The 17,658-nt window shown below is 36.1% G+C and overlaps 1 protein-coding gene across 3 annotated transcripts in view; it reads left to right on the forward strand.

Moving 5' to 3' along the window:
- PNPLA8 (patatin like phospholipase domain containing 8) overlaps positions 1-17,658 on the forward strand; it is a 34,216-nt gene that overhangs the window by 859 nt on the left and 15,699 nt on the right. For all 3 annotated transcript variants that reach the window (XM_041396077.1, XM_041396079.1, XM_041396076.1), the window contains exons 2-8: positions 325-1,535; positions 2,445-2,594; positions 3,817-3,968; positions 4,724-4,818; positions 8,252-8,423; positions 13,134-13,191; positions 15,336-15,530. In XM_041396077.1, coding sequence (XP_041252011.1) covers positions 414-1,535; positions 2,445-2,594; positions 3,817-3,968; positions 4,724-4,818; positions 8,252-8,423; positions 13,134-13,191; positions 15,336-15,530 — 1,944 coding nt within the window. In that variant the 5' untranslated portion in view covers positions 325-413. The remainder of the gene's footprint in view (positions 1-324; positions 1,536-2,444; positions 2,595-3,816; positions 3,969-4,723; positions 4,819-8,251; positions 8,424-13,133; positions 13,192-15,335; positions 15,531-17,658) is intronic.

Raw genomic sequence — 17,658 nt, forward strand, 5'->3', positions numbered from 1 at the left:
GATAATTTGCTGAAGAAACGGCAATCAATTTTCCATATGTCATTAAGTACTTTTGAGAAGTGTCACATATTGTTCAAGATGAGCTTAAACTGGCCTTTAGGGAGTAGCATGTTGAAATGTTGGGGTGAGCTACCTGCCAGATGTCTTGAGCAGCGGATTTTCCCATGAGATTATTCAATTTGATTTGAATGTTTATTTGTCTTTACCAAACAGATACACAAGCTTCATCTGTTTTAAACAACTCAGTGATTTTTAGTTTAACTTGTTTCTGGTTTGGGGTTTCCATTGTTGGTTTTAATTTTGTTTTGGTTTTTTCTTTTTCAGACAACACTACATTACGGGATTTACTTATTGACATATTTTTTGGAATGAAGTAGAAAGCAACATAGAAAAGGTGCAATTATTTATAAGTTATGACAGTTCATTTATCCTTAGATGCATATTTATTCTTTTTGATTAACCCAAAAAATCTTTGGTGGAAGCAGAGAAACAAATACCTGTGTTTTGGTAGACCTAAAGCCTGCTGGAGGATAAATCATGCTGCACACCTGAGATTTTTTCATACAAGTGAGCCTTGGTGTAAGTGGGCCAGAAGCCGAACATTTTGGTATAACAAGTACATTTATAGCCATGAGTTTTTATACTACAGAGTTTCCAAACTTTTAACTTCTTCTGCTAAAGGACTTACGAAGGTGAGCATTCACATGTCACGAATTAAGAATACTATAGAATCTGTTTCAAAGGCAGTGTCTGGCACTCACAGTGAGCTGGTGTCACGAATAGCTCGATTAAAGTCCCATTCAGGTACTTTGGGTAAAGCAAATAAAAGTAGTGCAGATGCAAATAACATCAGCACAAATCTAGAAAATGATAAACAAGTTACAGATGTCAGAACGCAGGATGATTGCAACAGAGGCCCAGCTGCAAAGAAATCCACTTGTGCAAGTGAAAACTTGGAATCTGTGTTAGTAAGTTCAAGCGGCACTTGTCAAGATACTCCAGAAGTTTCAGCATCTGCTAAAAGCCACCTTTTTCATGTAAGCTACTTTTCTACAAATTTTGGAGAGACTTACAACTTTGTAGCTGATCATATCAACTCTTACTTTAATAATTCTGTTATGGAACAAGGAAGAAAAAGGAAAGCTTTATTACAGGACTCTGAAAGTGAAGAGAGGAATAAGCTTGATTCATCAGCAAATACTGTAACAAGCGAAGAAAAGAGAGTGAATTCAGCAGCTGCTTTAGCTTCTGAAGCAGAGATCTTGGGTACTGAAAAGACAAATACTGCTCTCCCAGTTTCCACTAAAAAAAGTATTGCAGACTTTCTTTCGTATCCCAGTAACAGTGTACAGGCTTTTGTCGACAGCTATATTGGTGGGTTGGTTCCAAAGTTAAGATCAGATACAAAAGTTGTTTCACCAGAAAAGAGTAAACAGCAGGAACAAGAAGTGTCTGAGAAAAGTGATGAGGACAAAGCAAAAGAGGCCAAGACTGCAGAAGAGAGGGAAAAGCATTTGTCTCTTCAGAGAGAAAAGGCAAGTCTTTGTTTTGTGTTAATTTACATATTATTTCTCTGTGTATTTTATACAAATGTGTATATATGCTACACTAGTGTATATACCTATATTTAAGCATAGACACACACACATTTACTTACGTAAATAAGTGTGTACCCCTGCATATACTTGCATACAGAGGTACACATACTTTTACTTTCATATAAGTATTTGTACTTCTATATAGGTATATATGTGGTGTTCCTGCCCACAGTAGGGAGTTAGAACTAGATGATCTTTAAGGCCTCTTCCAACCCAAACTGTTCTCTGATTCATTCTGTGCACTTTTATAAATGAGTACATATATAAAACTATGTAGATTTTATATATATATGTATGCATACTTTATGTAAACTTACATATATATATATGTACTTAAAAGTAGGTATAGATACATCTGTGTTTAAGTATTAGATGTTTTATGCAGCTATAGATCTGTTTATGCAAGTTTATATATGAAGAGTGTCTGTGTATGTATATATGCACACATACCTCTGTGTGTGTGTGCTGTAGGTACATGTATTTAGTTCATATATGCATAGAGTCCATAATTACAGACAGATCTAGTTGTAGTATTTTTTGTAGCTATAGTAATATTACAGTTTATGGTTTGTTAATGGTTTAAATACCAGAGAGTTGCCCTGAAAGTCCATCTGAATACATATTGAGCTGTTTGTTTGGGGTATTCTTGCTGTAAACTTTATTTTGTTTTCTACTAAATAAAGAATCAAAAGGTTTTTGTTGATGATTTAAACAGTGCTTACTTGGAATCTGTAGGAGATCTCTGGTACAATGCTATTCATGGCTTCTGAGAAATCTTTAAGTAACACTTTGAAATTAGTCTTGGCATGTTTCTCAGAGTAGTTTTATGTTGTCTGTCTTCTTTAGATCATTGCAAGAGTGAGTATTGATAACAGAACTCGAGCTTTAGTTCAAGCTCTGCGGAGATCCTCTGATCCAAGAGTCTGCATCAACAGGGTTGAAGAACTGACCTATCATCTTCTAGAATTTCCAGAGAGCAGAGGAGTTGCAATTAAGGTGCAAATAGTTTTTATGCATACATAAAAATCAATCTGACAAATTATTGATCTAGAACAACATAAATCCTTCTGTGCTTTTGTGGACTAGTCATATTTCCTGTTTGCAAGGATTGTAGTTTGAGCATCTCTTTTTATAACTTTATAGCTGGTTCAAGCAGATTCATATGCAAGCTACTGTGAGTTTAGCTAAAGGCTCTTAAGTTTACAATGTTTAATTTAGAAGCACACGGCATGGTCATGTGGGTAGGTAGTATAGCTTTTTCCAGTGGTAGATAAAGGTCGTACACTGTGTCCCCTGTGCAGTTAACAGATGGGAATGTGCTGTACAATTGGTCTGTAAATGCACAGTACTTTCTATGCTTGTTTACATGCTTTCTTCGAAGAGAAGTGGCAAGAGAACCATCAAATAAGTTAATGTAATCTAGTCCCACTTGTTTTCTTCCCTGCATTTAGAGTGCAGGAGGTGGGTGGTAGACTACTCTAGAAGTACTAGCTAAATCACAGCATTTGGCAACCTTGTGCCTTTTTCCACAAGATGTGACAAACCTGTGATACAGATGGTGGAATTTCTGGAAGAAGTAGCCTTTGGGAATGGAGTGCAGGCCAGATAAATCATCTGGGCAGGGTACAGGTCAGGCATTCACATAAATGTATGTGAATTAATTTATTATCAAAGAGTGTATTCACTAGTCCCATTTTGACTGTAATGCTGTGTATCTTTGTGGTAATGTCCATTTAAAAAATACTCTGTGTGGGAAAGCATTTTAAATTTTGTTTTGGTATTAGTGTACTTAGAAGACATTTCTTGTTTTCAAGCAGTGTGGTACTTACTAAGCAAATGTGGGATTTTGCCTGTACTTGGTGTGCCTCATACTTGAGTCTACACTTGGCTGATATGATACTAAGTCAATAAAAGGAAAGTGGTAAATGTAACTTTCCTAGCTATTAAAAATATTTACATATCATCTTGTTTGTTTAATTCTGATAGGTAGTTACTATAGCAGTGAGGTGTGTACAGCATAATATTGACATCCTTTCTTTCCCTGATTAGAGAAAGACTTGGGTAAATACAGGTTTGAAGACGTTTTCTTCCAAGTTTAACTAGTATATTAATTCTGTACTGTAATGCCATGCTAGTAAGTGTAGCTAGTAAATGCTAGAATGTATTCTTTTGGTTTAAACATATGGTTAGAATTAAATATCCTTGTATTTATCAATAGGAAAAATTAATCCCATGCCTGTTGCGACTGAGACAGGCTAATGATGAAAGTCTTCAGGCTGCTGTTAGAGAAACTTTAGCTCTGATTGGCTATACAGACCCTGTGAAAGGCTGGGGAATTCGAATCCTCACCATTGATGGAGGAGGAACAAGGTAAAACTTCTGCGGTTTTGCATACTTGTAACCTTTTTCGTACTGTAACCTTTTTCATACTGTAACTAGAAGTAAAATTTCAGTCTCTCTTTGATAGACAAATGCCCAAAGAGGCAATGTATGAGTTACATTTCTGTCACATTTGACTGTCTAAGGGATGGGTGTTGTTTTTCTATGCATTTCTGCTTGAATGGTGTTTGTTTTTGGTGCTCATTTTGCCATACACAGTTATCTCGCTCTATCCCAACAGAGTTCACACTGCTGCATTCGAGATACTGTTTTGTGATAGAGTAACACAAATCTGATGGTTTCTAATTCATCTCTCCCATTATTTTAGATACATTGAATTGAGACCAAGGAAACCCCATACTGGAAAATACTATGCCCCAAGGGGCATTATATAGCCTTGTGAAGACCAAAATTTAAGTGCTGTGTAGTGAGAATGCAACTAAAATCTATCCTTAGTCTACATCCACAGAAACTGATCACCCCCCAAGCCTTTGCTGTAAAACAATATGGCTGTAGCTGTTGAATACTATTTTTGGTGTGCCTGAGTATGTCATTCATATTTAGTATATATCATTCTATTGTAACTGTGTTCTGCTGCTGTTTTATTTCCTAAAATATTCAGGATTCTTACTGTTGCAGCTGTTCAATTACAATTAGTTATAATGAAGCTAAAGGTGATTGAAAAATGATTAGAGCTATGTAAGATAAGACCGCCATTGTATGTGAAGGGGAATTTTGTGTTTCAGGGGTTTAGTTGCACTTCAGACTCTACGGAAACTAGAAGAATTAACTGGAAAGCCCGTTCATCAACTTTTTGACTACATCTGTGGCGTAAGCACAGGTAATTATTAAGTCACAAGTTGGAGTTTTGCTATCAATGTAGTAAAAGAACATCTGAGAATATATAAAGATTTTGCAGTTTCTGAGTTAGAGTGTAAGCTGGGAAAGTACGGTTGTGATTTCTAGAGTCTTTCTTTTTGCTTCTGAATAAGAACTTTGGGTAGTTCATGACAAACTTATGGCTTTAAACTGATTTGTCATTTTTTCACTTTGTATGAAGTCTTCAATTTGCACATAGAAACAGTTATCTTAGGTATTTATGGAGCTTTACAGACTACTAAGATAATAGCCCTCAAGAACTGATGCTGAGTCAGTCATGTTTCCTTTATTAAGTCAACAGCAATGTTTCATCTTTATTAATTGCCTGCCAGAAGGACAGAATGTGCCTGTAGCAAGATCTTGAATGATCTAAGTTAGAGGAAGTGGTCAATGCTGTGGTGCCCTTCCTTCATATTGGTCTGTACAGGCTGGAGAAATGGCTTGGCAGGTTCAGTAAAGCCAAATACAAAGCGCTCCATCAGAGGTGGGCTGACAGCCTAGAAACCAGCTTTGCAGGAGAGGACCTGGTCTTGTTTGGAACAAGTTGGACATGAATCATCACTGCACTCTAGAGCAAAGAAAGCTGACCACATTGACTTGCATGGACGAGAACGTACCCAACAATTGAAGTGTCTGTTTGGCCACAAAGATCTTGTTATGGGCTCCTCTGTAAACCCTTAATCTTTTGGGTGTGTTTTTTGTACTGGGTGCATCTGGCAGAGAGCCAGGGGGCTGGAGCTCATGACATGTAAAGGAGAGAGTGCAAAAACTGGGTTTATTTGGCCTTGAGAAGGCTAAGGGTGGGCCTTTATCCTGGTTCAGCTAATGGGAAAATATAGAGAAGATGGATCTGGAATAATTTTGAAGGTGTACAGGGGTAGGAGAAAAGCCAGCAGACAAGTTGGAGTATGGGAAGTTATAATTAGGTACAGGATCATGTTTTTCTTGCAGGGTCAGTCAGACACTGGAAGGAGTTTCCTGTTCAGACTTTGTAATCTCTGTCCATGGAGATACTCAAAATTTGGCTGAGCAAGTCCTGAGTAACTTATTCTAATTATACCTGTTGAAACAGGAGGCTGGACTAGATGATGTCTACAGGTCCCACCCAGACTTATTTACACTTGAGACTCAGTGATAAATTACTCCTCCCTAGAAAGCAGGAAACTCCAAAGCATAAGTTTCTCCTTTAAAGTAATCTCCTTCAGAAATTGTTAGACCAGTAGCAGCACAAGTATGTTTTCTGAAATAGGAGGTATGCTGTAGTTTACTAGCTCAGTTTCCTGACGAAACCCACATTCTTCAAATTTTTTGTCATACTTATTTTCGATCAGAAATTCTATTAAACACAGATCACCCTGAGTAGAAGTGTGTTTAAAGAGATTTGCTTAATAGACTCAAAATAGTGGAGGAGGGTGTTTAGGTCTTCTAGACAGAATTTGTTTGTAGCCACAATATAGTTCCCTGCTTTACATTTTTAGTAGTCTTCCAAATAAATCCTCCATTAGTTACTTTAGCAGTAAGTGGTTGTTTCTTTGGAAGATGGTTTCCCTACAAAACACTTGTCCAGTGTTGTCTTCAGTGAATATAGGTGTTTTTACCTTGGCTAGAGAGGCCTCGTGTTCTTAATTTACTCCCACTACTGTCACTAAAACTAACTTGGTTTTTAATTCTTCCTCAAATTTTGGGATTTATGACTGCTAGTAAGTACTTAGCAAATTCTTACTTGGCAAATTCTTTCAATTTTTTTTTTACGCAATTAAGCTTTTGTCTGCAGTTGTGCAGTTTGCAATAATAAATGGAAAGACATGGCTGGGTGAGGCTGTTCTTGTCTGCCAGCACTGCTGGCAGTTGTGTTTGTATTGGCAGTACATATGCCAGTAGTCTTACAGTTGAATGAATTGTGCTTCACAAGAGTGATGGATTAAATTATAGGAAGGATGCCTCTTGTGCCCTGCACTTCTCTTTTCTGCTGCAGTTTTTGTATTTCTTAATACTTTTCAGCTGTTTTGCCTTTGAAGTTTGGAAATGCCCTTGCTGTGAATTAAGCATCACTGTCTTTGTAGTTATCTTCCCCATGCTTCTCTTCATTGAGGGTCAGAGAGTGTAAATGCAGGCAGTCACAGAGAAAGATCATTGCAATGATGTTGTAATAGGCTCTGCACACTTTCAGTCTGCTCACCAAAATATCAAATGTATGATACTGGAGAACTGGTGCTGGAGAGTTTAGAGGAAGAGAATGTGAAGAGGATTTGCATGACTCAGGAAAATGGTGTTTCTCTCCTGCTAGGTGTTAAGTCTGGGTTGAATACAGGCGTCTGGTGATTTGGCAATTGAGACAGTTTCTCTTTATGAAACTTTGTGTCAAGTGTGATGAAACTTTGTGTCAAGTGTGATGAAACTTTGTGTCAAGTAGGCCCCTATTACCTTAAGTGGGTGTGCTGCGTTTTAAGAAACTAAGACCATCAGTCTGCTAATACTCAGCCATCGCAGTTGGTGGGCACTGTGAGAGTGAAAAAGTGCTGGGAAATCATGTTTCTTTTAAAGCTATCTGTAACTTCCTGCATGTAGTTTTTTTCTGCTCATGCATTGTACTTTTAATCTATTTCAAAAATCGGTACCTTTTTAAATTAACTTTATTCACACCTATGGCATTTATTTTCAGATTGAAAAAATCATGTGTCCTAATTATTTCTAATGCTTAATTACATGTTCTCACAGGCGCAACTAGATTTAAAGGTTTTTTGTGTCCCTCTTCATTTAATATGTCTGAGAATTGTAGTAATGCATTAATTGTATTTTTCCACAGTCCTTTTAATGGTATTTAGCACCAATACATTTTTGAGTGCTGTTATTTTGTTCCTGCAAGGGTAGGTCATAATTTTTGTTAGGGACACGCTAGATGGCAGCATGTATGAAACTAATTATAAATGCTTGCAACCAAATGTAATCCAAACTACTGGAATTTCCTTTATTTTTGCAGCCTTTTCCTAGAATATTTCTCTATTGACTTAAGAGTTTGCAGGGTAGCAAATAATGCTCCAAATAAATTTTTAGTACCACAGCATAGATTTCTCTTACTCATTTCCCTTTCCAAGTAGTGGATTTCATTTGCTTTCTGCCATATGCTTGTTATAATCTGCAAAATGAAATAATGCAATGTTTTAACTTCTCATATTTCTGTTTTTGAAAATAGACTTTTTCTATATTGTGTACAGTCTTTTAAAACATGGTTTGTGATCGCTGAGCAGGAATTTAGTGAAATAAATGTCAGTTGGTCTTGCTGTTTCAAGACAGATATTCTCTTAACCTATGAACTACATTAACTGGTAATCCATCTATGTGATCTTACTCCAGGATATGTGTTTGTAATATTGCAAAATATTTGTTTTTTTCAGGAGCTATATTAGCTTTTATGTTAGGGCTGTTCCATATCCCCCTGGATGATTGTGAAGAGCTGTACCATAAGCTAGGATCAGATGTTTTCAAGCAGAATGTCATTGTTGGAACAGTCAAAATGGGCTGGAACCACGCCTTTTATGACAGTGATATATGGGAAAAAATGCTCAAGTAAGTAAAAGATAATCAGATGAAAAATAATTAGTGCAATGACTGAGTGCATTTGGTTTTGTTCTTGCTTCACTGGTGTACAGATTCTTAAAACAACTAGAAAGGATTAACGTATACTCTCATTCTTTTGAAATAGCTGTTTTCATATTTACCAAGATACTGGAAGCTTTTAATGTAATGATTTATGTTTCTGGGGAATAAAGTAAGCTTTACTGCACTGGTTTCTGATTATATTCCTGTATGCTTGCCAGCTCTGCTAGATGTGACTCGTTACAGATTTGCTACAGATTTTACTAACCACCTGCTGTGCCCTTTTTAGTAAAGGAGATTGGTGAGAAATGAAATAATGTGCTGTAGTAGGGATTTTTAATGTTTGCTGCTATACTGGAGGGCTTTGTCCATTGCCACTTTGAAAGGGAAGTGAGCTGTAAGGCTTGCAATGAAAAATTATCTGCAGTGTCAGAGTTGCCTGTGAAGTGTATTCACTTGCATTGATGGCTATTCAGGAAAAGCCGCTAGAAATAATTATTATATTACAAGTTTTATTTATTAGCTTTATTAATATGTATTTATATTGATAGCTCAATTGTTTATAATTTTTAGCAAACTAATGCCACAGCTTTCCAACCAGCATAAGTTGACCCTGCCACTGAAAGAACTGAGCTATCTTTTCTGAGAGACAATGTAAAATGGTAAAAGGTTCCTTCTGATAAATAATAACAAGTTCCTTTGAGAGTGCAATTACTGTGTTTTATGGGATTAAAAGCGTTTTTATGACATAATAGTGGGAATACCAGTAGTGTCTGAATTTTAAGCATCTTACTTCTTTGATGAAGTAGAGGGAGAAGCTTCTAAGCACTTCTTCTCTGTGCTCTTGCATATTTTTAGAAATAAATATATTTATCAAATTAATATCATTAGCTTTTCTTCTCAGGTATCTAAAGGTCTTTTTTAGAAATTGGATTTTTCTCTATCTTCCCTCATTTCATTCCCCACCCAATTAAATGAAGTCTTGTGAAGATCACAATAACCTAATGTTAAAGTATTTTACATGGCTTTAATTAAAATACTATTGTTTTTCTGCAGCTACATGTAGTGTATGAGGGAGGTAAAGAACTCTACTCCTGTGCAATAGACAAAAGCAGGCAATTAATATATCATCCACAGAGTAAATTAAAAATTAAGTGTGCTGATCAAAAATGACTTATTGGTCATTTGCAATGTTGAAGGGAGATGCTATGCCTGCACAGCATTTTGTTTCAGGGATTCCTAGAGGCTTCCGTGTGGTGTGGCGGCCTGGAGCTGAGAAGGGAATTGTAAGGTTATATAGTATCTCTTTACAGCAATATTGAAGGTCAGGTTATTTTTACAGCATGGGGAAACTGCTGTATGCTTTGCTTTGAATTTAAAAGCATTACTTGTGCTGTGTGTGTTTTTGTAGTTTAAATGGTAACTTGTCAGCTTTGCTTGAAATAGAGACAATCCATTGACATTGTACAGACGTGTAATACATGTTTAGTCCTACCACAACATCAGTGGTGGTATTTTCTGTCAGAAGGTATTCTTGCTGAAAATAATTAAGTTGATGTTCCATCAGTCTAATGTTCCATGCATTTATGGGATATATTATAAATTGCATTTCAGAAAATGACAACTAATTTTGGTTAACTGACATATCATTTAGAGTACTTTAGGAAATTGGTTTCATGTGTTCTATGTATGTCTGTTTTAACTCTCTTACATAACAATTTGAGGACTGGTTTTAATGGTTTACGTTATGCAGAAGATTTTACTTACAACATATCGGTATATTTAATGCTGTATTGAATTGCATTTGTAAGAGCCTGGCTTATAGTTCCAACTTCTCTGTTTTCTTTTGACCGTTGTTGACATATACAATTTTCTTCTTGCATGCTGTCTTAAGAAACTACTGGAGAAATTTGGTGAGCAGCTAGGGGTTTTCACAAGCTAGCTAAAATCTCATGTTGGGAATTTGTAGTCTTGAGAAGCAATCAGTCACTGTATGAAGCGTAGGACAAAAATTATGTGTTCTCTTTTGGTAGGAAGATGGATAAAGCATGTGTTTGGGAATACAAGTAATAATACTTCAGTATTTGTTTTGCAGAGTGAAATATAAATTGACGCTGCTCTGTGGTCACTAGATGGGTAACACATTCCATACCAGCACAGGGTATAAAAGTCTCTTCTGTAGGTTTGGTAAAGATGTCATCGTTTTCTGGTATTACTGCTGCTGTTGGAAGAGGGTGAAAGTTACAGTTTTGCCTTTTGCATTGAGTGCTCTTTCTCCAGAATATTTGCATCACTGCTGTAGCCCATTAGAATGTTTCCTCCAGCATATGGTTTATAATATGTTATTCATAGCATTATTGAAATAAGTGTTGCAATATTAGTGACTTGAAGCAATGAAAGAGCAATGTTTGTGAAAGAGACTCGTTGTTTAAGTAGGTCATGTCTAGAGGACATAGGTCACAGACAGACTCAAACAAAGTAGATAAATGGAAAAATAGGATGGGATAATAACCAATGAGTGGAAAAACGTAAAATGCTTACAGGATTTAAAGTAACTTTAATATCAGAAGTGATTTGGGTTGTCATGGGCAGTTTAATGAAACATCTGTATGCTTGTGGTCAGACAAGATTCAGTGTGTGACAGTTAGGATTGAAAATACATAAAGTACTATAATGCCATTATATTAATTCACAATACAGTTTCATTTAAAATATTATTTACAATCCTGGTTTCCCCATTTAGAGAATATTTCTGTTGCAAGACTGGGGGACAAGTAACCAGTGGCCTAAAGACAACACACATTAAGAGTCTTTATCATTAACAAAAGCAAATGAGTTAAAGTGGTAATTTGAGATAGTAAGGCATCTTGAGAATTACCAGTATCTTCTTTTCTTTGATAATGGGGGACTGTGCAATAAAATTAGAAGGCTTTTTATTTTTAACACAATATGTGAATAAACTGTGGAATCACTTCTGCTGTTCCTTCATAAAAGAAAATTAAACAGTGAGACATACATTTATTTAATATGCAATTACAGTATTAATGGTAGCAACAGAACTAAACTAAATGTGGAGGACCCTAAACTTTTCACCTTACACTGTAATGTCTGAAGTTGCACAGTAGTTGAAAGGATTTCTTGTACCTACTCTGGAGTTATCAGTTTCTGGCCTTCATAAAAAACAGGATGTGATGAGGTAGTTATTCAGTTTGATGGTTCCTATAATTAAACAGAGGATATTGCTTATGCTTTTTTTTAATCTTTGCATTCAGGGTTTGGGAAAAATACCTAATACAGACATTTCAGAAGTAGATAAAAGTGATGCAAATCAGTAGGTGTCTTTGATATCTCACCTCTGTCAGTCCCATTTCTTTTTTTCCTACTTCATGGTTCTGTGTACCTTTATCTCCTTCTGTAATCAGTTAATGAGTGCAGATGTCACTCTTCCCCTTCTGGCTGGCAATTCTGAGACTAGAATCAAAGCAAAAACAAAACTGTGCTACAGGTACAACAATTGTGTCAGCAGGAGTTTTCCATCGTAGGACTGGAACCTGTCTCCCTTCCTTCCTCCCTGTCAAGGACATGTATGCAGCCATCCTTCAAGCACAAATATCCACTTGAAGAGCAAATTGTCCTAATTGCACATACAGTCTACTGTCTGCATGAAAGGCTGCTGCTATGGTAGCCTTTGAAGCTTCTTTTGTCTTCTGACCTGAGTAGGTCGATGAAGATGTTGTTTTTAACAGTGGAAGTGCTACTCCCTCCTGTCATGGGTGAAAGCTGTAGATGGATGATCTCATAATAACAGCACATGGAATATCTTTACTTTAAAAGTGTGTCAGTACAGAAAACCATAATTGCAAAATGGGACAGATGCATCACCAGTGTTTGGGTGGGCTGTCTTCTGGGGGGGAAGAAAGCTTGCTAATTTAAAGGATAGCCTGTTTGGAGTCATTATTGGTGACCACCCACTCTCTAGGAGTTTTGTACCTTTATTGTAAGCAAATCAAATTTGAAGTAGATGGTGAGGTGAATCACTGGCTAGTATGGTAATTTGCTCCAGTCTCCTCTGCTGTGCAGAAGGCCTATCTTCTAGTTAACAATGGGAATACTGACCCTGCTATGATGAGAAATTACAATGCTTACCAGTAGTGTCATTTATGAAAATGTATTAGTGTGAAAAAATATTTCCTCAGAAAGGAATGATAAGTGCATATTGGATTACTGTTATGGAAGACTACATGTAGATGTTTTAACTTTCTTCTAAATCATACGGAATGCCATCTTTCTCTCTGTAGCTTTTGTTTCTGTAACTACAGAAGAGTGATTTTTCAGTACTGTAGAACCATTTAATAAGGATGTTGATTTTTTTGATTCCTAAATGTGGCAAAGTATTTTGTCTAACATGTAGTTGAGTAATCGTAATGATTTATGGTTAAGTATGTGAACTGAATAATTTGAATCAAGACCTCTTGAGTCACTCTTGAGACTTACTTCCAACAGACTAGAAGGTTTGAAGTGTCAGCCCATTGAAGTCAATTGTATAAATGGGATTGTTAAATTGAAATACAAACATTGCTTCTTTTAAATGCAAAGGTCTCAGAAATAAGGATGATAAAAATGTACATCTTGTTCATGCTAAACTGATGGAGCATTTTCCATTTTTTACACTTTTTTTAGAGAAAAAATGGGCTCAAATCTTATGATTGAAACTGCAAGAAAGTCCAAATGTCCAAAGGTAAGTACAGTTTTCTAAGGTAAATACTAATTGTATATTTCACAAGTACTCTTAAGAGTTCTGAATAAATTCTATACCTAGAAGAACATTGGATAGACAGCATGAATGCTGAAGTGCTCTTCGGGCTTCTATATGTGATATCCCATGCTTTTAAAGGATAAAAATGAATTAGATTCTTACATTTTGGCAGCAGTTTCTGGTATTTTTATTACTTCTAGTTGCAATATGTTGCAGAGAACTTGTAAGCATAGAGATACTGGGTCAACATTTTGGGGTTGTGCTAAGCTTGTTTTTTTAATGTAAGAATTCTAGTGGAGATTCTGGAGATTGTGTCATGTCAGCTGTGATCTGTGTTAACTGTGTTGCAAGAGGGCAGCGTTTCTTCTCACTTTGTTTGGGGTACCTGGTTTTCTCCATTCACATTCTTGGGCCCCAAGATCTCTTCCTGTATGATAGAAAAGGCACTAAGTCATAGGAGGGGTGTTACATGCAGCAGCATGAGAGTGAAAGATGAGAAAGCATGGGTATTTTATTTTTGGTGAAGGATAGGGTGTGAAGAAAGAAGAGAAATATAATAGGATATATTTCAGAACAATCTGTAATTAACAGGTGTTTTGGTGTCCTAGCACTATATTCAATGCTTTACTGTTAAATGGAAGATATTCACATTTTTCTAAACATAGAAACGTGTGCCTTACTGACTGCGTTCCTAGTCCGTGTCTAAAACAAGGACATGAAAAGGCTGGTGTGGTATGTTGCTTTCTGAGAGAGAAGCTATCCTGTGTTGACTTGAAAGTTATCTTTGAACTGGGCTCTTTGGCTTCCTTCCATGTTCTTCAGTAATAAAATGTGAATATAAATAGAGCTGAAACTAGCTGTTCCCACTAATCTCTTTATAGTGCTGTCAGTGGTGGTACTCTTTACAAGGCACAGCAAAATCAAAATAAAACACACAGTTCTGTGCTCTGCTGTTGCTAAATTCATGACAAGATGGGTTTTTCCAGAAGGTGCCAAGCACTTTGCAACATAGACTGCATCGTGGAGTGTATATGGGTATTGCCAAAAATGAAAGCATCCTTTTAATAATTTCTATTACATTTTCTGAAATTTCTTTCTTACTGCTTCTGGTAGTACTTAGAACTAAACCCTCCTTTTGAGAAAAAGCAGGAAACTTACTCCATCAAATGATGGAGTGTGAATCAGGCAGTTTTGCTTTTGCTTTGTAACGTAGAAGTTGCACTTTCGTTTTCTATAAGGATGAATTTACAGTGAATAAATTTATTGAAATTAAGTAGCTGAAGAGTGAATATGCATCCAGTGATATCACAGCATCAGCTGTGCTGTTGAGTAACGTTTCATGAAAACACCCTACTCTGTAAAACAGTAAACAAGATAGAATTGAGCACCCACTTGGCTGCTGAAGAGTTTTGTTCTGACCGTGCCAGCCAGGCTGGCTGCATCACCTCTAAAGGTCTTGCACATTCTAACACTCATCCTTAACTACATGTACTTATGATTAGATCTGTAAGATACATTCTTTTTGTTGCCATAGTTGGGGTTTTTCAATGGAAATACCATTTTGGCTTTTAGCTTGATGAATTGTATGTGATTTTTGTTACTGACATTTTAGTATCCTTACCAAAAAACCTTGAAAGACTTTGATTCTTGTGCAGGAGAGATTCTTACTACAGTTCTTTAACTCTGGTTGCAATATAAAGTAATCATTTTCTTGGAGAAAGAAATTGATTGACAGTTCTGACATTCATATTTAATGGCAGTGTTGTATTGCTGGTTACAGGCTTCTGAGAATTAAATACGATTTCAAAAGGAAAAATATTTTAAAATCATATAGTTGACACCTGCATTTTGTTTAAATATCATAGATATTTGTAGAAACAGGATAGCCAGTGGAGACAATTAATTGCAGATTAAAAATAGCATTTTCTTTAGGGATTTTTACTTTCACTTTTTAAAATTCAGCTAGACATTAAAAAAAAGCAAATAAATAATGAACCTAGTAAGATTCCAGAGGGGCATTAATGTATACATTGAATTTCATATGGTGGGAAGCTTTCATTCTCATATTATGGTTATTATCATCATATATATATATAAAACTAATTTTTTTCCTCCTCATTTACTAGGTAGCTGCAGTAAGCACCATTGTAAACAGAGGAACACCACTGAAAGCATTTGTTTTTAGAAACTACAACCACTTTCCTGGCGTTAAGTCCCATTATATTGGAGGCTGTCAGTATAAGCTGTGGCAAGCAATTAGAGCATCATCTGCTGCACCAGGTTACTTCCAGGAATATGTTTTGGGCAGTGATCTTCATCAGGTAGGTTGAAATCTTCTCCTTGAGTCAATAATTTCCAATTTTACAGAAAAAACATGGTCTGAATCTCTGAATCAAAACTAAGCAAATAAGTTGGTAGCACAAAGGAAATCTAGGACAGATGGGGTAAGAAAAGATATTTTTAGCTTCTATAGCCCTTACAGAACTAGAAAGGCTTAAAAATCTTAGTCTTCTCAATACAAACCTAAGCTCTTCTGCTATTGCTTTCTTCTTTGCCTGGGAGGAAATGTTATATGAGTTGTAAATTGCCTCTGACTTCCTGCTTGCAACTGGTATTTCACTGAGCATTGTTTCACTAAATAGGTGGTGTAACTTAAAAATCTAACAATACTGTAAAACGTGAAAAAAAAACCAGATTATACACTTCAACATTCTTTTTATTTGTGCACAAACTCAGTTTATAGTCTACTTTTTAATTCTTTCTATTGGTAGCTTATTCAGCTTTACCCTGGTTCTGGGCTAGTAAGAAGAGTAAGAGATGCCACAGAAGTAAGATTAAACTCAGGACAACTGCAAAAGAAATTCCCTTGAGGATAAAGCAATGTCTCCTATCATCACTGCCTGCTATTTTATTATGTTACAGCCTCTCTTGGTGACCCTGATAAGTAAAGAACAAAGCAAATGAATTTCTTCAGTAGTTTTTTAACCAGAGGTTTTTAGTCCTTCAGTGCCCTGTATTGTTCTGCAGTTTTTCAGGTTTTCAAAGAATACTTCTCAGAATGCATACTAATTTAAAACTATTAGTATTTATTTTAATAAATACCTGATGCAGATCTGTGGCAGAAAAGACTACAAAGGGTGACTGAAGCAGAGACCTTCAACAAAGTGAGCACAGGATTGACACTTAAGTTTAATGGAAGCATCTGTTGCATTTCTCTTGTATTAATTCATATGATGGCATTAGCCTTAAATACTGGAAAACAAGGAGCATATTTTCTGTAATAAGATGTACCTGGATCACCTGCAGAATTTCTGATGGTGTCCATTAGAAGACTGTGTAATATCCTTAGCATTGTAATGTGCTTGAGTAGTACTGAAATTTAAAGGCTAACAGGTAAATGAGTATAAGATGAAATTGAGAAAAATTCATTAGATTAAGAGGTGGTAAAAAAACCCCATGGGTACAAGCAAACAAACAGCTTGAATATTATCTGAATAAAGACAGTATATTTCCATATTTTGATTCAGCATTTATAAGGTGATGAAATAATTCAGCTATCTAAAATGTGCATAGAAATTAAGGGGCTCAGGGGAAGGGCTCAGGTTCAAGAGATTCTGAAGTTTCTTTCATTGTATTTTTTCCCCTTTTTGTTTAGGACACTCTCCCTCCCTCCCTCCCTCCCTGGGATTACCCCCCACAACCTTCCTGGTATGGTGCATCTTGTTATCCTCAAAACATTTTAATCAACTACTATCTGAAATAAGCAAATAAGTTTTCACAGGTTTTTAAAACTAAAAGTGGAATAACACATCAGATTCCAAGCCAAAGCACTGCTTGAAATCCTGAAATGTGTCCATCTTCCATCTGGACAAGCAAAACTGGGAAGGGAGCTGCTTTAGCCTTGGGAGCTGTTCCAAGCTGCTCCATAACTGATTGGATGGGTCAGTGTTAATCTATATAAATAAGTTTTCTTTCTCTTCTCACCTTTCCACCCCTTCTTTCCTTGAATTGAAAGTACTTGGAAATTGATCTGTGCTTTTAAATGAAGGATAGCTGAATAAACAACATGATTTTGTAACTTCTACACAGTGCTTTATACAATTCTTCATCTTAACGTAGTTTCTGAATTGCCAGACTTGTGTGAAATGCAGTAAGGCTGGTACTTATTTCATCGATGTTCACTTTTAAGTCCAGTTTACCAGACTAGGGAATGTATAATTAGTGTTAATAGAGATCAGATTCAGCATTTTTAGACACACAGGACTGGAATAAAGTCTACCTTTTTTTTTTCCTTACTCCTGAGTCTTTGGACAAAGCCCTTCCATCTGATGTTACAAACCCTTTTTCCCAAGTTCACCATTTTTCTCTATTTGATGTATTATAATTACTAGAAAGCTAGGGCTTAGGATGTAATTCACTTTATCAGCCATAAAGAATTTTGTGGTAGTA

This window comes from Onychostruthus taczanowskii, unplaced genomic scaffold (genome assembly GCF_017590055.1).
Source record: "Onychostruthus taczanowskii isolate IOZ18803 unplaced genomic scaffold, ASM1759005v1 scaffold125, whole genome shotgun sequence".
Classification (NCBI taxonomy): Eukaryota; Metazoa; Chordata; class Aves; order Passeriformes; family Passeridae; genus Onychostruthus; species Onychostruthus taczanowskii.